The sequence below is a fragment of the Glossina fuscipes genome, unplaced genomic scaffold (genome assembly GCF_014805625.2).
Source record: "Glossina fuscipes isolate IAEA_lab_2018 unplaced genomic scaffold, Yale_Gfus_2 2, whole genome shotgun sequence".
Classification (NCBI taxonomy): domain Eukaryota; kingdom Metazoa; phylum Arthropoda; class Insecta; order Diptera; family Glossinidae; genus Glossina; species Glossina fuscipes.
This window is the reverse complement of record NW_023998416.1, coordinates 17,858,963-17,882,540: the sequence shown is the minus strand read 5'-3', so window position 1 is coordinate 17,882,540 and position 23,578 is coordinate 17,858,963. Positions and strand designations below refer to the sequence as shown.

The window sequence follows — 23,578 nt, the reverse complement described above, 5'->3', positions numbered from 1 at the left end:
ACTCAGAGCGATTCCCTTGACTTGTGGGAACATCTGAATATTTTTATTTAAAAAAAAAGGTTATATTCGGTCCAAAAAAGTTTTTTGATTTTAAGGAAATGCTGAACGTTAGCGTGTTCTCAATGCTTGGGGCCTTTAAAAAAACCTACCAATAGCATTGCTGGCTGAAATTCCTTTTTATAAATTTTGAGTGTTTTCTAAAGATGATGAAGGGCAAAAAAAAAAAAACATTGTGGGAAACGCTTATATCACTTAAATGAAGCGCTGTAAAGAGTTACTGTCTACTTTCGAAATTTTACTCTGACTTAAATTCGATTCGAACGAGAAAGAATCTTGCCGAATATAAATGGTAAGAAGACAAATAGTTTCAAAAAAAATAATCAAAATTCGTGTCAAGCTAAGTCAACGTCGTAAAAAAGTAGGGCCATAACTATAAGCGGATCCGTGATTCAAACCTAATTACAAACGTTATAAAGGCTTACGCGTAGGAAATATTGCACCGTTCACCCTAGTCGCTCGATCATGTTGGTTTACTTTATCACTTATTTCGGTCAAGGATACTTAAGCGCTATGAGCAAAAATGGATGGATATTACTGGCAGTTTTATATTTCTCTTGTTCTTCATAGAATATAATTGTAAAATTTCAAAAAAAAAATGTTATATATTTTTTTAAGAATTGTAAAAATTAATTAAAAAACAAGTATAAATACTATAGTGGAACCCGACTAGTCACTAAATACCCTACACCGCATCATTTAATATGTGCAGCACTCATAAAACGACTTCTAAAGATAAAGCGGAAGAAATTGGAAGTAGCGCAAAAAGTGGACCAATTCGAACAGCGTCTCTTAATGTTCGTCTGTCGACCAAGACACACCGCCCGATTTTCTTACAATATCCCAAAAATTACGGCTTGTAGCTTGAACACAAAAATCGCGACGGACAGACGGACATATAAGCCTAGATCGATATAATAAAAGTTGGGTCAATTCCAAGTCTTTTAGGTGTTGTACACACGTTCAGCACAAGCTTAATATACCGAAGGTAGTACAAGTGGTGTAGGGTACAACTAACATTGCAATCAGTAGGTTATGCATGTAAACCGATGAGCGGTTTGAAAGCCAACGCTTACTTATATTTTGCTTTGTATTGATTTCAAAGAACGTAAAAAAATTTATAAAAAAAAAATCATTTATATATATATATATATATGTCTTAAATCTTCTTATAAAAATTTATATCATTTATCATATTTTCTTTTAGTTGTTCTGCTGCGCTTATGCGTACATTTAAAGAGGATAAATAAGCACAAATTTTATCTAGTATTTAGAGCAAAGATGTGAATAAAAATTTTTTTAAGCGCAAAAAAAAAAAAATGCTCAATTGTTAGCAGCTTTATGTTTTTAACATATATTAAAAAAATTTCTTTTAACATATCTGCTTGGTTTTTTTACTCTATACATATTCACTTTCGTTAAACAGATTATTTATTTTATTTTTATTTTTTTCTAAAAAAATTGTAATATAATTATACTTGTTGGTGTACGCGTGGGTAGGTTCGCTATAGTAATCATATTGTATATAGAAATATTGTAAAAAAAAAAATCAGCGGAATTCGTGAAACTAAATTAATAATTACTAATTAGTCCCTTTGACTTCGGGATATATTTCTTGATTTTTCTTCTTTTTCCTTAAAATTAATTTTCTTTAACTGTAAATGTTTCTAAAGGACTTTCTGTGGTTCAAAGATCTTATAGTTTTCTACATTTTTTCACATATGTTATTGGCTAACTTAAAGTATATATATATATTTTTTTTATTTATATATGTATATATATGTATACACATTTTAATTCTGCTTTATAAAGTAATTCTTTCAATTTATTTTATCAGTGCTTGCTTTGCTTTATAAATATTATTTTTTAATTATTTTTGTTTCATAAATTTCATTATATTAAATATGTATGTATTGCATATCATATATACTTAAGTGTTTATGTATGCGTATAGGATGATGATCTAGGAGAGATGTTTGATTCAGTTGTGTAAAGAGCAAATAGAAAAATGATCTTACGAGTTCTGTTTCTCATACAAAACCCAAAAATATTATTTAGTCGGTGAGTGTTTGTGCTACCAGAGCCAGTTGCTCTTTTAGTACGCGGAATGATGGACGATCCTCGGGAGTATGAGACCAACATTTTTTCATGACCTTGAACAAACAAAAATTGAATGCAATTTTCATTTTCAATTACAAAATATAAATTGAATTTTTCCCTTTTTTATACTAACATCATAAATTTCTTTAGCGCATGACTTTGGTTTTTCTAAAATGATGCCACGTTGTACCCGCTCAACTACTTCGGTGTTCTTTAGGCGGCCATAGGGCATTTTACCACAGGTAAATATCTCCCACATTAAAACACCTTAATATAAAAATTTAATTAAATATTTCAATAAATTAATTTAATTATGTTTTTTTTTTTTTTTTTGCATTATTTAATTCTTACCGTATGCCCAAACGTCACTTTTCGAGGAGAAACGAGTGTAATTTAAAACTTCAGGCGGTGCCCATTTAATTGGGAATTTTGTACCGCCCGAGCTGGTGTATTGATCATCTAAGACGTAGCGCGCTAAACCGAAATCGGCCACTTTCACTACATTCTCGGAACCCACTAAGCAATTACGCGCCGCCAAATCGCGATGAATATAATTGTGACGTTCCAAATAAGCCATACCCTTGGAGACCTTAAACGAAACTCAATGTCATTCCGGTTTCTAAATATTATAATTTTTCTTATTGCTTTTGCACCTGTATACACATGTCCAGTAGTAAGCCCATATTTCCAATCAAGCTAGTCTCGTGACGTCGTAGATAATTCAAAAGTGAACCATGTTTCATATATTCGGTGACAATGTAAATAGGGCGATGTTTAGAGCAGACGCCATATAATTGTACCAAATTTGGATGTTGTAATTTAGTCATGACTTTGGCCTCTTCAATGAAATCATCTTCCGACATGGTGCCCTCTTTCATCATTTTAACGGCCGTATCTATAGAACCACGCCATTTACCGCGGCGCACCACTCCAAATTGACCAGAACCAAGTTCCTCCATTAACATTAATTCCAAAGGATGGATTTCCCATTTATCTAAAAATTAATTTGAAAAAAAAATATTATTAACAAAATCCCTCTTTTCAAACCAGATTACAACGTGAGGGCGTAAAGTGCGTCTCTTATTATTAAATTGACATTAATTTTATGGAACTCGCAAAATACGATTCGTGAAAGCCGAGAAAATGTAATCGATATGAACGAAAACTAAAATGTTGCATTTGCATTTGCATCAACAACAGATATAGACATGGAATTTATCTTGAAAACGATCGAACCCGTCAAAAAGTCAAAGTTTCGCTGGGTTTTAAAAAGAGCAACTCCTAGTGTATCCAGCTCGAAGAAATGACATTCGTTGCAATTACGTTTATAACAAGCGAAAATATATGTCAAACACTTTTATGTTATATAAACAGTAGACAGTGCAAGATTCTGGCTCGAGTTTTCAATTTATTTTATTTGCTATTATCAAAATTTATATGCTCTCAGGTGACGGCCATAAATGAAATTGGAAATGATTCGTCCGATAATAGCCACACAATAGTCGAGAAGATTGCTATTGTAATACATATAGCATATGTTGATCTCCAGTTTGTTTTAAATGAGATAAATGAAAGGAACGATATGATTCGAGTTCCCGGTTAGAAGGTATCGAATATCCAAAGTGATGCAAGACGCACTCGAAGGCCAAGTGATCTCTCGAAATCGATTGTATTGATCCAACACGATATTGGAATATATGTAATGTCAATAAGGTATCCCATTGCCATTGCGTTCTATGTATTTTTTCCGTTCCTCGAACAACTTACAATAATAAAAAGCATGTGGTCTGAATTGTCTGTCGTCGGTAAGAGTATATTTGCATGATGACAACAAAGCCTATTGCACTCTTGTAGCACCCCATCCATGACTTTCTATTCTGTTTCCATGTCTTCCTCTCTATTTATTACTAGATATTGAAGATCAGGCGAGACATTTAATATCGTTAAAGCATTCTCTGCATTCTTTAAACATCTTAAACGCAATCATAAACGGTCGCTCTGAATGACTGGCTACCATTAAAAGCCTTTGTCATTTTTCATTTCCCTTTAACATGAAATTTGACGTAGATATCGGTGAGATTGCCGCCAGTCAAACAAAAGGCAAAATCCTTTCGATACGTCCGCCTCGTTTAAACTGAAATCTTGTTCAATCTTTTAATCATAGTGTTATTTTTCTGACTGCTCCTCGGCAAAAGTTTGCGCCGATGAAAGCAATGAATAGCTTGTTTTGCTAATTTTATACATGGTTTCCTTATTCTTATTGCTTTTATTAAGAAAATTCAAGGGCATTTTTAAGAGGAAACGAGGAAACACGAAATTAAATAAAACAATGGGCTTAAGTGCAGAGAACAGTTCAATCTAAAAGAATATTTCGAAGGAGGTGATGATCTTGAAGGAATGGGTGATACCACAGTTTTTCGTTCAAAGAAAACGAAAATAATTAGTATTTGCTTAAAGTAATTATCTCATATAATGGAACCTCTTGCGATATTAAATAAGAAAGCGAAGAAAAAGAACAAGAAACCGTTTGACAGTTAAGCGATTATCATGATCCTACACATTGCTGATCAGTCGTGCAATGACTTGTGAAATGAAGCAGTAATTATCGATAGTTACCATTGTACAGGAAGGCAGAAGGAAGGAGAACGCAAATATATCAATCGCGTTTCGTCCTCTTCTCTGGATTATAACATTGTCGACGAAGGAAGTTTTCAAGTTTAACATTTTCTATAACCTGGTAACGAGCTTTTCGCATTACTCTGCTTCGGGGTACAATGTAATGACGATATATTCTTTTTTTTATAAAAGAATTTTTCTTCTTTCTAAGCGTGTTCTGTACTACGGAGGCCATACAGGAGTAGCTGAAACCGGACCAGTTACTTTTGTGGAATACTGCGGCTTTGCAGTTGCTGGGGGAACGTGTGGAAGTTAGTCGTGTCAATGATTTTCTACCGATTTTCTATCTACGAAAGGAAAAAAACAGTTAGGACAGCTTTCCAGGATTCCATGAAAAACTCAAAAGGCAGGACTAACTGTGCTTGCCTAAAGTAGAGCTGGAAGTTTTATAAAATAAAGTCCCGAGGGAATAGGCGAGCTCGATCGAGTCTGAAACACATGTGCTTCATAGCATCTTCTTCAGTTCTACTGGTGGTGGAATGCCGAGACGGAAGCGAAATTGATCCCCGACTGCTGGATATGGTCCTTCGCGGAGTACAGTGAAGGCTGCTGTAAACCCAACAACACGGGAAGTGTAATATAAAGAATGAGGTGTTAGATAAATCTAGATTGAAGTTAAGTCACAAGGCATGTAATCATTCACACAACGCTGCGTAGAACATTTCCTAGTCTTAACTAATACAAGACCCGTTTACCGACAATTTAATATCGCGGCGAAGAGTGACCACAGTATGTATATCATTGATAGAGGAAATGATTGTTCCATAGAAGTCGTATTAAAAAAAAACCGGAAAGCAACTCCTGTCTCTGTTGTAGAATTTAATGTAAACTGGAAAACTTCACTTACAGGATTTATTGTAAAATAATTACACCGATGACGGTTCGAAGAAAAGCAGGGCATTGAGTAACACACAGGAAGAGAGATAAATAGTGTTTTAATAAAGTTTCTTATATAATTCTTACCGTGCGATAAACCAGCAGTGGGCGGTACCGGGCGATCACAGGGTGAGGATTTTAAACGGCAAGCTAATCCGCCCGAATTATGACGGTGATAATTAATTAAATCGGGTATAGTTTCACAGCAATGCTTTTCACTTAAATAGTATTCACCGCGCGCATTTTGTTTAATATGATAGTGCTTAACATGCGATTGGGGACTAAAATAAATAAAATACATTTTATAAATATATTAATTATTAATATTGAATACGCAATATGTGCTTTATTTATATTTGCCAATTACTTTATCGGAATGCTAAACTTTCCGAAATACTTACACTTTGGTATGTAGCGATAGTGTGTATAAACCTTTTGTTGATGATTTACGCACCACAAAACAGCCTTCTTTGTCGCCTTGTTTTAACAGGGATTCAGCTCGTTGTCGTGACATGTCACCAACGTACCATCTAAGTAATACAATTTTTATTTTGGGCCTTTTATCTAAAAACATTTTCTCAAAGCTTACTCATAGCGCTCTAATCCTAACAACGCTTTAGGTTTTACATAATTACTAGGTATATAACCGACGTTACCCATGGCATCTTTGACTTTCCACCAATGCTCTTGAGAATCATCAATAACTTCATATTCAGCGTTCTGAAAAAATAAATAAATAATTAAATAAATAAATACGTAAAGGAATTGTATTCAACCTTATTTACTACTCTTCCCCCTTACATGTATGGTTCATATTTTTATTCTTTTTTTGGTCGCAAATATGATTTACATTTGCAAACCTAATTACTTGAAAAAAATGAAGTCATTCATCTTAAAGCATGTCAGTGAAGCGATTAAGATGATTTGTAACGGACGCTTTAGACGATTCCTGTATGATGTTTGTATTAACTTTTAGTTTATTTATGTAGTCTAGTCCACATGTTCCCTTTTGTGGACTCAGCAAACCCGTTTTCAATTTTAGGCCAGCAATTGGGTCAGCGACCATAAAGAATTCGACAAAAGACGACAGGCCGGGGGATGGACGGAAAGACTTATGCGAATTAGTTTGATAATGTGAGGCGATCAAGAATGTATGTAAAAGGGTGTCTATCACGAAGTGCTTAGCATCTAGTGAGGCGAAATTTTCATTCAACGCAGACTTGGTTTCACCTATCCCCCTTTTGGGATATGTTTTATTTCAACACCGACAGCAAGTGCATTAATAGACGCGGTTTCTTGCACAACCACGGTTATATTAACTGTTTCAATATGAAAATTCTTTCTTAGAATTCACCTGAAATTTTATATAAAAAGGGTCGGTCACTTCATTTTCCCAATAGAGTAACGTTTTCAGCATTGTGATTGTATTTGGTTTTTAATTGCTTTAACCCTTTAATAGAGTTTCTTTTTTTTCTATTTTACTTTGTAAACTGCATTAAATCTCTAAAGACACCCTTTAGTGATATTGTAAATGAAAGAAAAGTTAAGCAACCAGAAATAACGTCGTATTGACTTGCAAAAATAAGATGCCCGACCGACCTAAGATAAAACTCGAAAAACAGGAATCGGTAAACGGAGCTTAGGTCGGAGTTTCAAATTCGAATTTTCAATTCTAAATTCATTTATTCATTTTCGAGCAACTTTTGGCGAGTAATATTGAGCTGATGATACTCGATAGCGCAAGAATTTTTCCCAATTTTGATCGATACAATGCTATCGTTTTTGTGCTCCGTCAAGTGAACTAGCTCGCTAACAGAGAAGAATCATAAGTCGACCCCAGAACATAAGCTGTGTTCGGGCAAATCTGTTCAGATAGCCATGGTCACATGTGACGAGGGATTTTTTGATCAACTCATTTTATGAAATGTAAATCGTATTCTTGAGCGAAGCCGGGTAAAAATTGTTAAAAAATGAATACCTTTTCTAAAGATAAATCACCTCCTTCTATGGCCTTGAAAGGATATAAAGCTACGACAATTTTAACAAAATGAGAATTGTCCTGAAACGAAGCAAAAAAAAAAAAAAAAAAAAACGATTAGTTTTAAGTTAAATTTGTAATCGTTGCACTTAACTTACTTTAGCTTTCGAGTTTGGTGTTCCTGGCGTTGGTATACCACCTGGCATTGTGTTATCCAATAAAGAACTGTTACCGTTTAAAATAGTTGGTGACTGCTTAAAGGTGGATACCGATGACTATGAAAAAAAAGAAAAAACAAAAACAAAAAAATGAAATTCATTGTAAGGTCGTGTTTATGTTAATGTCTATTAAACTACTTTATTATTATTTACCTGTGGATGTAATGAGGTGGGTGTTGAACTACCTAAACTGCCCGAACTATTATGATGCAAACTAAATTGACTGGTTGTGGTTGAATTGTTTGGACTAATGCTGCGTTGTGAAATCTGGGCAGGCGAACTTCCAGTGCCTAAAAGCATAATATATATGAAATCAATTAATCAATTAATTAATCAAAAATCAATTTTAATTTATGATTCACATTGTTTATATATATATAATAAAGTTTAAAAAGCCTGATCATAAAATAAATAAATCGAATAAAAATAAAAACTTTTGCTTGAAAATTTATGTAAATATGCCGAAAAAGCCAGTTTACGTCTTCTGTCTGCAATTGTTCGTTTTGTTTTGTATTTAAATGCACACATAAAGAATACACAACATTACAAAACTCAAGTTTGTTGCTCAAGTCTTTTGTTTTCCAAATGAGTGGATCCACAATAACGAAAATGTACAAACATACAATACATGGAAAGAATACATAAAATATAGTAAAAGAAAAATTCAGAAAACATAAACACAAAAAAAAAATTTTTTAAATTTACTTTAGGTTTAGAACGAATTGTATTCTACCCACAGTGCCATTGGTTTTGTTGTTTTTCTAAGAATATCCTATGAAATTAGAGATAAAGACACACGGGATCGCTTTTTGAAGATAACTTGTGCTACACAATTCGGAAATTAATAGTAAAGTAAGAAGATAATTGACAGAACTTATGGCGAAGTGAAGCCGTGGGGAAGAATAATTCATCTTCATCAACTCGCACACGCTGTATAATGTTTTCTGTCTGTACTGCAATGCCATAGAAACAATTACCATCTTTGCAATGGGTCTAGAAATAAGGCAAAATTGTAACATAGCCATCGTAAGTTTGCAGCATCGTACGATATCGCACGCATGGCACGTCAAATATGCCGCCATTTGTTAGCTTATGTATGGCATAACATACACACGCAAATTTAAGATAACTCTTCGGCCAACTAAACTCAAATTTAACAAAGAAAATGGTTAAGAATTTCATGTTAAACATAAACATAGGCTTGATAATAATAGAATTTTTACGTAGACAACTCTTAGAGATAGATCGATAATTTTCAAAACTTCGCTTAGTGCAGGAATATCGATCGAAGCAGCTAAACTTGTTTATGTTATCTTTTGAGGCGCACATAGACAGTATTTCCTATGAAGATTTCTGAGGATTACACACGTTTGACAAACTTAATATGACCTCTGGTGATGAGCGAAGGCAAAAGCAAATACACATTTGGTTAATTATGTACACTGCTAAGATTAAAAAAAGCTGAATGAAGAGAGACAGATAGCAAAAATTGAGTACATAATGTTTTATTTTAGGTCTAACGGCGAACGTTTAACATTCTATTTGTTTGACGTTCTCATTAATTATAATAACGCAGCAAATTTGCGATTTTGAGGTGACTTACAATTCTTTTCGTTTTTAGATAGTTTTTAAACTTTAAATTGCTATCAACGGCTTTAAATTTTGAACTACAAAGCGAGCTACGCTTAGCAAAAAGTTTTTTCTAGCTACACCATAGCGCTGAAAAACCAAATAATGTTTAATAACATCGTGAAGCGAAAATCCGTTGTCCGGAATTATCGTTTACATTTTATTAAAAACAGCCACCTTGAATTCTTTTCGTTCTTATCTTTAATCAAGTGATTCCTGCATGACCAATAAGCGAGTAGCACGGTATTCATTTTATATGTGATCGAAAAGAAAACTCTTGTGTTATATTACATTAGGATAACGAATTAAAACTGTTGTTTCGTTAGTAGGAATTGCCAGAGATCAGCCGAAATAAAATCAGAAAAATTAGATGATTGTAGAACGATGTGACTTGAGTATCTGTTGAAAAGAACCAATGACTTGTGAGAAGGTAAAAGCTATCGTGGAACAAAAACCAATAATTTAATAGCCTCGCCGGGCGGTAGAAGTTTATAATGAGTTACACTACGAAAATCGTTGAATAATTATCATTACTTCCATTTACTTTACTTTTTGATCACAAAGCGCTACTCTACCAGCTAAGAGTTATTTCAATTCGTCTTTCTCTTCTCATCGTTAGGCATTTTGTCAATTTTTTTTTCTCTCTCAACTCCTTGACCAAACTTGGTTACCAAAATAATAGTATGGCTTTAAGTGTACACAACGCATATTTAATCAAAATTTCGGTCAGAAAAAGCCGCATTATTGGACCTATGAAATAATTTTAATCGTTTTAAAAAATGTTTTCAACGATATAAAACGATAAGATATAACAGGAATGAAAGTCATATTGGTGGCGGTAGCAGGGCTAAACGACCGCGTATACAAGGTCATGTATGATGATTTAGTGTTCATATGAGCGAATGAATTAATACATGGTATCTATTTTATTAATAATATTATTTTTATATCACCGAAAGAGGGCGTTAAACGCATTCCGCCAAAGCTGGAGAAAGCTTCAGAGATCCCTTACATTTTGATCAGAATCACATTCTGAATCGGTTTTAGCATATGTGTCTGTCCATCTACCATGAAAATTGGAAATTCTTCGACGTACATTGATATAGAAAATGAGCTAGATCGGTCAAGGGAGACGCTCACGGCACAGTGTAAAGTGAGAAAAAAATCCTGCTCATCCTGCTCATTAATCATCAACTGCAACAGTGAATATGTTTTTTCTCCTTGATAGGTAAAAAATATTTGATTGCAGTCCAATGAAATTTTCTTCCTTGTTTAATAGTAATTATTAAATATTGTTGTTACTATATTTTTTTGGTATTTGATTATCCATTATTGACATAAAAGGAGAGAACATGGGTGTATATCTTCGCACTTGGGAAAGTTGGTATCGAAATAAAGGCTTTACGATAAAGACAGAACTTGTGACATAATTTATGCAAATAATTGGCTCACTAATAGTAGCCTCATAACTTAACATGTACGAATATTTTATGCTAACAAGTTACAATTTTTGGAAAACAGACTAAATTTGAGTTTGACGATTTATTTTTGATGATAGTTAATATATATATATTTACTTAGTATTAAAAACAATTGACATGCATTCTGTCTTAGCGTTGATATTTGCCGAACATAGAGGACACTTTCTATGTAATAATGAAGGTTTGTAGGAAAAATAGTCCACGATCTTCCTCTCTCGGTGCGAGACAATATGTTATACTAAAACGAGAGATAATGAAGTGAATATGTTTCACTTGCCTATTCGGAATGTAGAAAATCGATTCACGATTAGTTAAGACTATCGGTTGACGTTTTTTACGTTATGTAACGTTATTGTTCATCTAAAACGAGAATTGTCTTCCATCATTTCAAGGCCTAAACGCTTAACAGCTTTGTAGCCCTCACTTGTTTCTGCTGTTAACTGAAGGTTATTATTTCATATCTTATTCAACGTTTGCAATTCTTTCGTTCATGATATTCCATTGATGTAAAAGCAAAAACTCGAGACAACAACATTTATCTAAAGCAGAAAATCTACGAGATAACTTCAAGTAAACAACAGTAGTGATAAACGAATTAATTCTTCGATGACCGCGGAAATTAGTGTCAGACTTAAAGACTTAGTAATAATTCATTATTTTTCTTAATGGACGGTACCCTTTATTATTTTGACATGTGCTCGTAAACACTCGTGCCTGGTAAGTGAATTGCTTAGAGAAAACTAATTTTAAATTATGTTTTCATCAATTTCCGCAATTTCCTTTTGAAAGTTACAATTTTTTTGAGCTCTCCTCTAAGTGCACTTATGCACAAGTTTAACGTTTAATGCGTTGCACATGTAAATTTGAACTGCCGTCCTGCCATGGGATTTTTCTTATTTGTGTATGTATTTATTAACGGATATTAAGCGGTCTTGTTTTAACATTCACTAGTCATTCACTTGTAATGATTATGATTATTTTTTCTTCTCTTTCGTTAAATTCCTCATAAAAAAATAATTATGAAATTTTGAATGCAAACCGTGTGCACATTAAGCCTTATGGGGGCATTGAAGAAATAATTTCAACTTGGCATTTCATGCATATACATGTAAATGCTTGTAATCTTAGGTTTATTTATTTATTAATTTTTTTCTTTTTTTTTTTTTTTGTTTCTTCTTTTAAACATCTACTACTATGGCGTGCTGACAGTGGAAAATTACGCATAAAAAAAAAAAAAAAAGAAAAAGAAATTAATAAAAGTAGAAAAAGAAAAAAAAACTATTTATGTAATCAGGCATAGCGCATACTTTACGCTAAATACTTTAAATAATAAATAATATTTATGAATACACATAATAATAATAAACTGGTTTAAAAAGCCAGTAAAACCGACACTTGACTAAAATAATTAATCAAATGCTGTTATATAAAAAAAAAAAAATTAAAAACCATATGCAGGAAATATTTAGTCAAGATTTATATAAGCGGTTTATACTGCAAACAAGAAGAAGAAAAAGACGAAGATAAAAAGAAGTAATATATCAATTAATTGGCTAAAATTGACAGATGCAATGTTGATATGATTAAAACAACAACTTCTTATATGTTTAAAGCTTTTCCAATATTATAATTAAAAAATTTTATACATGCTTTACTTGTGTACCACAGAAATAATAACTACCTACAGTAGATTGTTTCTCTTATTAGCTACAAGTCTGTTATAAAATACACGCACACATATAAATATGAGTCATCTGCGCTTCAAACCCACTTCCACATCCGCTGCTGGTTTTATACTCTCCAACGCTTGCGACACAACGTATATTAAGTTTGAGCGGATGTATGCATTAGCCAGACGAACACAAGATGGATTCAAGTTTTAGTAGAGACCCGTTGATTCAAAATCATTTATTGAACCGACTTACGCAAAGTTGTCCGTCCGTCCGTTTGTCTAAGTATCTTTGTGATCAACGTATAGCTCGCAATTTTTCAGATATTCTAACAAAGTTTCTTTCCTGATTTGTTTTTGGTTCAAGAACGAACTCTCTAATGAGGCGAAAGATAGCATTTTTAATATTTCACAGTAAAAATTGATGCATAATAAAAAATTGACATAAAAATTTACTGTACAATGCCGACGGTTTATCAAGGCCTATATAAGCCAAAAAGTCTTATTTTCAATATTTTTTAGCAAAATGATGTTAAAAGTAATATATGATCTTTGACAGGAAAATTAAATCTTTTGCTAAAAAATTCGGCTGCAGACCCATTCCGATAAGAATGCTGGTTTGAAAAGTACGCCTTCATACGGAAAGGCGATATAAAATTTTTTTTATTTTTTATTATCAAAATAGATGAAGTATAGTTAGTTAGGCGAAATGATGTAGGGCGTTTAATTCTTTGCCTCGTCTGATCATAATGTTTTTACTTATTTGTAATTAATAAGGTTTTTCCCTGGCATAAGTAAGTAATAAATTCTCAAGATTGATAACAAAGTGAAAATGCGCTAACCATTGCGTAAGCAATTTTATAATTATCTGTAAATATAATTATCAACAATTTCTTAATTAACGAGTAAATATTATATAATGATTTACAAGTTTACTCAAATTAATTTTAGTATTTTCTAGAAGCAAAGTGTTCGCGCTTAACTTTGGAAACTTTTTGCCTTTACGTCATTTATATAATCCTAAGCTCGGGTATATTTTTCGTAAATACTTTTTAAATATTGTTTTCTTCCATTAATCGTGTTTTCAACACTACACATCTCCGTCCGTTTTGCCCTGGTATCTATATTCATTGTGATATTAGCGCTCAGCTCATTATATAATTACAAACTTAGCAAGAAGTTTGCTTCTATTTAGATTCGCGTTACGATGACTTATGCATTCATTTTTTAGTTAAATAATCGTAAAACTCGTTCGCTCGATTAGCAACATTAACGGCATTGGAACAAAACTATATCTAGAAGAACAAATTTAAGGCCAAGTTTCCACCGCTTCAAACCAAAGTTGAAAGTGAGCAAAGGAGACTCTTAATTCGACTCGCAATTAAAATTAAGTTCCTCTTCATAAAATCCACATATCAAAATGGAAAACTGCTAAAGGTTTGCCCAGAATTGTCCGTAAATCATGTATAATACTCAATAAGTTCATGGGATAAAATGCCGGTATAGGATGATCATTGAAGAATCCATATAATTTTCACATAGTAAAAAGCTTCGAGCAACGCCTTCGATATTAAACATTTTCCTTGAAAAGGTATTAAATATCTTTTTCCTTTTTATACCTATCGTTCAAGGACAAGAGTGAGGGACAGACAATTTCGCTAAATCTTTCCAATAGCCAGAAGGAAACTTCAGAGAACCTAAAAAAACTATACATTCTGATTAGCATGAAATTCTTAATCGATTTAAGCAGGTCCTTCTGTCTGTTTGTCTGTGTGCCGTAAACATTTTTCTGGCTAAAGTTACCGGCATTTCAGGTCAATATTGAAAGTGTGGCAAATCGGTAAATCGGCACGCCCACAGTACAATATTAATTGAGAACATCTCGGCTTTCTAGGTTTTTGTCAATACGAATAAATTACAACGGACCTACGATACAAATTTCCATGCATAAAGCGCAAAAACGGCAAAAGCCACTCACGCACACCTAAGTAGAATGCGGATTTTATACTCCTTTTTTTATATTAATAGTGAGTGTAAATTACCAATTGAGAAGGTTTTTAAAAGTCGGGGCTAACCATTCCCTTAGTTCGCTTACAATTAGCAAAGGCCTAGATCCCTCGTTTGCGTATACAACAACATGTACGGGCAGTCTATGCTTTGATTTGGGTAAATCGTTACATACAATGTAAATTATTGGGCCCACTGCTGGCATATTACATAATATTCTTAGTGCGAGAGGAGGCATAAAGAGGTATAGGTGCGCCTTATCAACTTGAAAATTGAAACAAATTAAGATATATCTGGACTGCGTCACATCAAAATAGCTCAGCTAAGTCTCTTCATGTTAGATTCCACGAATCTATTTATTAAATACTAAAAGAGAACATAAACGAGTGAAGGGTGTGTAGTGAGTGTTTTAAGACAAGTTGTACGAGTCGACTATTATTTTTATCTTACTATTTTTTTTTTTTTTGATTTATTAACTTAATACCCACTATAAGTGCAATGCACTTTATTAATATTCTGTATGCAGTTTGATTGAACATAAATTATCATTGTTTATTATTAAAGGCTTTTTTTTTCTACTGAGTTTTATTTATATCTAAAGGTTTGAAATGCTTTTCTATATATGGATAGGAACGTAACACGCGTTAAAACGTACTAACAACAAATACTGTTAGCGGTATGATAATCAACTGTGCATGTGCATTCATGTATACGAAGGAAACATATATGTTCGAGATACTGATTCCCAGCGCAATGTAATATAAAAATTCTTCTTTAAAATAAATAAATTTTGCATAAAAGTTTTGCATAAAAATGAAAAAGAGAACCGTTGAGTTAACGTATGGCGTGTGAAGACAGACCTTTTCTCCTGATAATGATTTCTATGCTAAACAAATTTTGAAATGGTCTTGTAAGAAGTTTCTCTCTTAACCTCAACCAAGAATGTGCGAGATTTAGGCTTTCCTTTCCTATTCGACTACAGCTAAAGGTAAATAAATATATGGACTTTGATCGACCAAGTCATCTTTCTAGAGTTATTACGCAGCAAGCAAGCAAAATTATATTCGCCTCGAGCCGAAATTTTAATTGTTTGCGGTATAACGTATCGTAAATTGTAAAAATGAAAGTTAAAAATTTTCGTCTATAGGAAGACACATAGACCGATAATAATGTTTTTCGGGATAGAACTACCGAGCGGTTAAAAAAAAATTTTTTTGAAATTGTATGGAAACTTTCACGGAGTGACGTGCGGGTAAACATTGCTAAATAAATTCTACTGCTCATATCGATAAAGACCAATTAGCATTTCTTTTGAGCGTTGATATTATCAAAACGTCATATGGATTCATCAATAGTGCCATCTCTATGTCTTCCTACGACCTTTTTGAATAATGTGATGTTACACAGTTAAAGATATTTACTCACTGTGGAAGGTAAAAAGAAACTATTTCGTAAAGTTTCATTTCATAAAAATGATGCATACCTCGGCCTGAAAGCATTGAATGTATAGAACGAAAATTTAAGTCATCTAACCTATAAAAAACCTAATAAAAAAAATAAACCAAAAAAAAAAAGCAAGTAAAAAAATTACGTTCGGCAGGAATGAGTTGTTTATACCTAACACCTTTATCTGAAACAAAAGCAAAAAAAATACAATTCCAGTATTCTGTAATAATGGGTGGGCATGGCCGATATTTTTGATGAATACGAATTTTTATCATTGTATCTGCGCAAGTTTTGTTGCTTTCAAAATGAAAGATGCTTCCAGTTTAGGTAGCGCTGTGTGATCGTCCCTTAGTCAATATGATCCATTTTCAATATGAATCTATTTACAATAACTCCTAATGTTCTTACCTAATTTGAAGCGCGTATTTTAATTTTTGGGAGTGATAGGTTTCAGGGTAGGATGGATAAGACATGTGCAGACGATCTGCCAATCTTTTTATTTATCTAGGGCCCCCAAATGATTACATTTGGGCATGATAATCTTTTTGAGAAAAGTGGGATTTTGATGGTGGATACAAAAATTGTCATTTTTAATTTACACAATTTCGAAGTGCACAGACGAAGCGTATCTAATGCGCAGGTCTGTGTCAAAAAGTGAATAATAAATAATAACAATGTTACCCAAAATATTATATCGATAAAAATTCTTTAAAATTAAGAGACAAAAGCAATGACAGGCGGTTACGCAAGGCAATTATATGTACAACATATCACTCAATATGTCCCCGGTCATGCATATATACAGCAACACTGTTGGCAGACCCGTGTAACTTGTAAACTATTGGTCGAAATGTCATGAAATTGTGAGACATTTTCGTTTGAAGATTGGTAATCCCGCAGAAATCATATCGGTCCGCCAGCAGCATTGTCGTATATGTGTCCGATCGGAGACTTATTGAGTAATGTTATATAAATATTATATAAATATATTTACATATAGGTGTACACGTACGTAGACACATAAATATTCGCTACAGAGAAAACTTTGCTTTCTTGCCTAATTACTTTGGAGATGTCACAGAAAAAAAATGTTACGACTTCTTACATACCTGCGCTACGCACACTTAATAATATAAAAAGTTCAATCAAAACAAAAAGGAAGAAAACAGAAAAAGATCTCTTAACGACGAGATATTAATTGAAATCCATTGCAGCAGCAACTACTTTAAGGTGCCCATAAATGCTGTAAGCAATTTGAAAAGTGTAACTCTGGGAAAATAAATAAAAGCAAATTTTTATCTTTCGCGACATGACATTTTAATTTTATCCATATATATGCTCTTTATTTGGCGTTGTGTTTAGTTGGTAAATTACTTAACCCGAGTGAAATAGAAAGTAAAAGTTTTTGTAATAAAGAGTAATGACATACATTAGCGATTACAACCGGTAAATATACTTTGAATCAGCGCGAGATGCGAGATTGATTTACATATATTCGCATTTCTTTTCTTGTTCAGGGAACGGATGAAAGCAAAGGAAGCGAAGAAGAAACTTAACGGACATGTTATTAATTGAAAACTTCGGAAGAAGGAAACAACTTTGAAAACAAAGTTGACCATTTCACTATGTTTTCTGTATTAAAATTCGTAATTCGTAATGCGCCACATAGGACGAGTTGAAAATTGAAGTGTTTACAAGAAGAGAAACATTTTCAATATTTTTTTAAAATTAAGAAAGAAAATAGTCTTAACTGACGATTTAATGTAAAGCCTTAGGTGCATCTGAAATGTCAACATTTTCCATTCGTACGTCAACCATGTGTAAACATGGTACGTCTTACACCAAAGCAGCTATGTTGAACTATACCCGATATATTATTTGAAAATTTTCAATTTTGTTTTTTCGCTTTCGAATACTTTTTATGCATTTTTTGAAAATTAATTAAGGAGTTAGTAGTAGTTCAAAAAAAATAGGAGAAGAAGGAAGGTTACGGAACCAGCTTCAATGGCAATCGCAAAATTCAACCCTTACGCTATTCTCACTCAATTTCAATTCAATTTATACTGATATATGTCCCCGGCAATTTGACAGACTTTTGATTTAAAGCTTAAATATTCTGCATAAGAAACCAGCTATCTTTAAATGCTATATGTTGCTTTTTACTGATATAATCCACTCCTTTTTGTCTACAACACGCCCATTCCCCTATTTCTTGAAGATGTATACCTTCTCCCTAGAAAAAGGTATCTGTTCAATTTCTCCCGATTGTCGCAGTCGCATAAACAGAAACACGAAGTTTACACTGTTGTAATTAGGAATATGACGTTAAAAAACGGACGTTATCTGGGATTACATGCGCAGAATGTAGGCAGAACTAAACAATATACATTTGTATATATATATATAACTTTCGAATCCCATTGTGAATATGTTCCTGAAAAATTGCCCCCCAAATGTTCGCAAAAACCACTTGCATGTTCCGTGCAAAAATGGTCCCTATCAGTTTAGTAGTGCAATTAATGGCTTCACTTCATTTCAAACTTATTTCCAATTTGTATCGCATTTGCTCTGTAAACGTAGTGTTAAATAACCATTCAATTGCAAGCGTTCTTCGCTTTCCTAACTTGCAAACGTCCATCTTGAATTTCATAAACGGCCTGCACTACTTACTGCACTTTCTTGTTGTTTCATGTTGGGTTGCTATGCCTACAAAATGTGTTCACTTTTTCAATTCGCTTCAAAACCAGGATTATCTGAAAGGCAAGAAATTTTTCTGCAAACTTCATTTTGGATACGTTTATACCCCACATAACTTGTGATACAAAGATATATATAGTCAAGTCAAAAACGATTTGAGGTAGGCCAGCATTTTATTATACCAACCGGTTAATAAATCCTTTCAGCATCGATCTAAGCTGTTCGTCCATTTGCCCTTCTTGTTTCCTTGTACTCAACCTACAGGGCGTAATTGTTGAAATATGTTGATGAAATCTGGTACATCGATATGCTTTTGGCTCATGCACGAACACTGTTGAAATTGGTTCGAATTGGACTGTTTTTTTGAACAATTCCCATATAACCTTATTTCAAAAAGTCGTTATATTAAGTCGTTCTAATCCATTAAAGCAAAGAAATATAGGACATTTAATGGCGAAGCTTGTCGCAGTATAGTGTTTTTACTTGTTCGATGCGATTTAATGTAAAGATTTACTTTTACTCTACCGACAGACGGCACGTTTTTAATCAAAAATAGAAAGTGGTGCCTATGCCATTTTGGGTGCCGGAGTTCTCTAATTTTCGAATTCTACCTACATTTTCTATATAATGATTATACTAAAACATTAAAATAAGTTACTTTTGTGAATGCAATTTTACAAACATTTTTTTAAAGCACACATCTTTGTATCATGTTTTGATACATTTAAGCTTGATGAAACAGGTAAGAAAGAAAAAAGCCAGTTCTCATTGAAAGGTTGGGTATTCCAATACTACTAAGGATTACATATAAAATAAATGTTATTCTAACATTTAAATTTTGTTTGGCTTTTTTTTTTTTTTCGTCTTAAGTAAACAAGTTAAACTTTTTTATTTCAAAACAAGTGTACTGGTTATCGTCTATTAGATTACTACACCCGAAAAAACATTTGTTTTCTTGGTAATGCTTTACTAAGCTCAAGTATAAATGTTGAGACTTTCATAAGGTCATCATAAAAGTAATTTTTTTTATTATTATTCTTATTATTAAATATAATTTGTGCAACTGTTGACATTATCAAGATGGCATTTGCACATTTAATATTTGACTAAATATGAAGGAAGTAATAATAAATCAAAATTATATAATAACTCTTAAAACTTTTCTAACATAATAATTTATCCGCAAGTTTACTTATGTATACTTTAAAGTGGGGAACTTATTGCTGTCATATTACGTCGTTATTATCATAATCATTAAAATCGTATTGAATTTTTCATGTTTACTGCAAATAATAAATAGAAGAGGACTGAATGTTAGGAGTAAGTGGACGTCATCTTAAGTTTGCTTTAATTAACTACTTATGCCTGCATTTATTATTTAGAAAAATTGTTACGGTAAAAAATCTCACCTATCACATACTATCTCTCTTTCGATAAGACTTCATACAAATATATTCGAAAAGATATTGATATTGAAGCATCACAGATCCAAACAGTCTAAAGTCGGATATTAATCGGTTAATTGAGCGATGGCGACTATACTCGTCATACACAGAGTATGTGTAATATGAAATTAGGTTGTAATGAAGTAACTTGACAAAATGATATACGCGCATTCGAAAATGATAAATTATTACGGCAAATCATATTTAAAATAATATAATCGGATCAAGACGTATACATTCGTCATAACACAAAATTTTGTACTTTTTTCATCACGTATATATTCGTTATACCTAGTCAACCGGTTAAAGAAAAAAAACCAATATAACACAACAGTCAATAAGTTCGTAGGAAAAATTATAAATTCAGGATGACGAATGACGAACGATTTGTAGATAGCATAAACCTTCAAACGCGCGGCATGATTTAATGGCACTGCGACCGGTAGGTTACAAGTTACACTTGGTTTGCGACGTCTGTATACCATCCTACAAACTTATTGAGTAAAGTATGTTACATACTGGAGATGGACAAAATTAAACATATATATATATAAGAGAGACTAGCCACTTCAACTGAGTAAAAAAGGCGCTGTCCTCGCTCCCTGGTTACTCTACAGGTATTTGATTTTTGAAATTAGTTTAAGTATGCGTTTTGTAATAGGACAGCTCTTCGCTACGTTACCAGTTACTCACATATAGAGAGCGAAAGATTTAAGAAACAAACATTCAATTTTCAAGTATCATTAACAATAAAGTACTTCAGTTTAAAATTATACTTTTCATTCTATTGTGTTGACCTGTTTATGACTTTGTAATTGCTCAAGCTCAAGGTTACATAAATACTTGATAGCGGATACGAAAAATGCACTAATCTGTTTATCTTACTTGTAGCATGCAAAGACAAGAATCAGAAACACAAAAAGTTGTACACACAATGTATGCATTAATGATTTGTGGATTTTCGTCATTTGTTTTTGTATTCAATAACCTGTTCCTGAAGCCGTCCACAGTTCGTTCATACGATGGCTTAGCGATCCATCCTGTCATTCTGCCTACCCGTCTGTCTCCTTATCTCCACATCGCTCTATCCGTTCATATGTCAATTTATCTGTCCGTCCATCTGTCCATTCGTTTGTCTGGCCTCTTTTAAATTTGTTCATCTGTCCTGTCCGTACCAAAACTGCAAAATGCAAAGATGTTAACCTTGACCTTTGTCCTGCTTAGCTAACACGCCCTACTAATTATCCTATATCCGATTGACTTGCCTTTATTTATCATGAAGACTGAATATCCAAGATTCCGCTTACTACATCTCATATTCTTAAGCTTTTTTTTTTTCTTTTTAAAAATTTCGAACTTATTAATCTCTTTCAAGTATGCATTTACATACACATAAAATGCGTTCATTTATGATTATTTCTTCCTGCCCGTTAACAGTTTATCTATCTGTTTCTCGGCTATGTCTCGAAGGTTATATTTTTTTGTTATTAAGTATTTACATAAGATTTTATTTTTATTATTAATTGTTTTTATTTTCGCATACGATTTCTCTTCATTATAATAAGTATTTAAAAGCTACACATTTAAAAATCTACTTAACTGCCTACTCAAACAGTAACGCAATATATACACAAATATAATTCTTTACTTAAAATCATTCGACCTTGACTTCGGTATACAATTGAATAAAAAACAAAAAAAACAATTGGAAAAAAAAACTGAAAAGTAAACTTTAAATTAAGGCCTTTTGCGCCGAACTCTTGTTACTCAACAATTTAAGTAAACACAGTTTCTTGTTAATTGAAAGCTTGACTTTCAATGACAACCGATCGTGACCATTATTTGCACCGCAGGAAGAAAATGCTCGTGACGACTTTTAAAATAGCATTTGTTATAGATAGTAGGTTATTCTGCGTGGACGAACAAAAATCCCAGGTAGAGAGATCGGCCAACATTCTGTTAATTGCAACCACAGATCACATTCGTCGCTCTTGCTGCGAAAGGTGCAGAGCGGCAAGGAAACTTGAAATTGCCATAGATTTTCCACATCTGTTATGAAACAGCGCTAAACAACTTACGGAAAGATGGGTGCAAAACGAAATTTAATAATTTGGCGCCAAAAAGCAGAAACAAAAAACTAGAACATAGTCTCGCTCTTCATGTTTACCTTTCATTATAAAATTTATGTTGTTTTCAGTTTTATCTTCGAAACACTACCGCGTAACTAAGTAATTAAGAAGCGCTACTGTCAAGCCGGCATACCCGGTTTTAATCCCCAGTGCTGTAGGGTATAATTTAATAACATCTGGCCGTAGCTACAAGGAGTGCTCGATTGGCGTATGCAAAACACTTATTGCTCGAGCATAGTGCTTCCAAGCTACGGTTATTCCTGCCTCTCTCTTCCTCATTCTTTCTGACCATCACCTTTTTACACGTATAGGGGACATCCCGTGAGTGATTGGCCGTATATAAAAAAAATAAATAACTAAATGAAATATTTTTTATTATTATTATCATAATTTAATCAGAAAAACGAAATAAATTCGTCGATTAAATATAGGATGAACACTAACGACTGACTCTCGGTCTTTTTCTTTTAAAAGCTAGACTATATCGTTAGTCTAGTTGCTTTAATAACGTTAAATATTTTAACGATATTCGGTTCTTTAAAAAAGTTGACGTGTGTCTAAAAAAAGTGAGTTTTTACTTTTCTCGAAAAGTGTTTATTTATTCATCAATATCTTCAAAGTAAACCCCCTTAGATCTAATAAGCTTGTGCCAGCGCTTTTTCCAATCTTCCAAACGCTTCTGATGTGCACCTTATAAAATGCCAGCAATGTTATCTTTATCTTCTTAATCGTGGCAAAACCCCTATTCTTTCCCAGGCCTTTTCAGTTTTGAGAACAAGAATAGTCGCCCATAAGTTTAATCGTAAGATGTTGTCCACAATTGCAAATTGGAGGAATAGAAAAACTTATCGTTTATTCAGCTTGTTCCAGAGACGGTCCTAGACAACATCGCAGGGACGTTGCAGATCGCAATGCATTTCTCTTTTCTTTTTGTAATTTTCGTGACTTAACAACTATATTTTAAAGCAAAATTGTGTTGTTGAATTGTTGTTGTTATTACCACTATTGCTTTGATATAAAGTCTTACACCCTATAAGGGGAAAACGTAATGATGATTAGTGATTGCTCGCAAAGCCAATTTAACTACGTCTGTCCCTCTCTTCGAACATTTTTAAACGATCTGGTGATAGATTTCTTTATATCGAGAATTTGAATATGACAATGAAACAT

At 33.0% G+C, this 23,578-nt stretch overlaps 1 protein-coding gene across 4 annotated transcripts in view; it reads right to left on the bottom strand.

Moving 5' to 3' along the window:
* Positions 1–289: 289 nt before the first annotated feature.
* LOC119633258 (tyrosine-protein kinase Btk29A) overlaps positions 290–23,578 on the bottom strand; it is a 186,521-nt gene continuing 163,232 nt past the window's right edge. For 3 of the 4 annotated variants that reach the window (XM_038026707.1, XM_038026709.1, XM_038026711.1), the window contains 10 exons: positions 8,059–8,195; positions 7,846–7,962; positions 7,688–7,768; positions 6,299–6,429; positions 6,111–6,239; positions 5,797–5,990; positions 2,811–3,151; positions 2,509–2,746; positions 2,291–2,424; positions 290–2,210 (listed from right to left, as the gene is read on the bottom strand). In XM_038026707.1, the coding sequence (XP_037882635.1) occupies positions 2,112–2,210; positions 2,291–2,424; positions 2,509–2,746; positions 2,811–3,151; positions 5,797–5,990; positions 6,111–6,239; positions 6,299–6,429; positions 7,688–7,768; positions 7,846–7,962; positions 8,059–8,195 (1,601 nt within the window). In that variant the 3' untranslated portion in view covers positions 290–2,111. The remainder of the gene's footprint in view (positions 2,211–2,290; positions 2,425–2,508; positions 2,747–2,810; positions 3,152–5,796; positions 5,991–6,110; positions 6,240–6,298; positions 6,430–7,687; positions 7,769–7,845; positions 7,963–8,058; positions 8,196–23,578) is intronic. The other variant, XM_038026708.1, reaches the window with a different exon arrangement.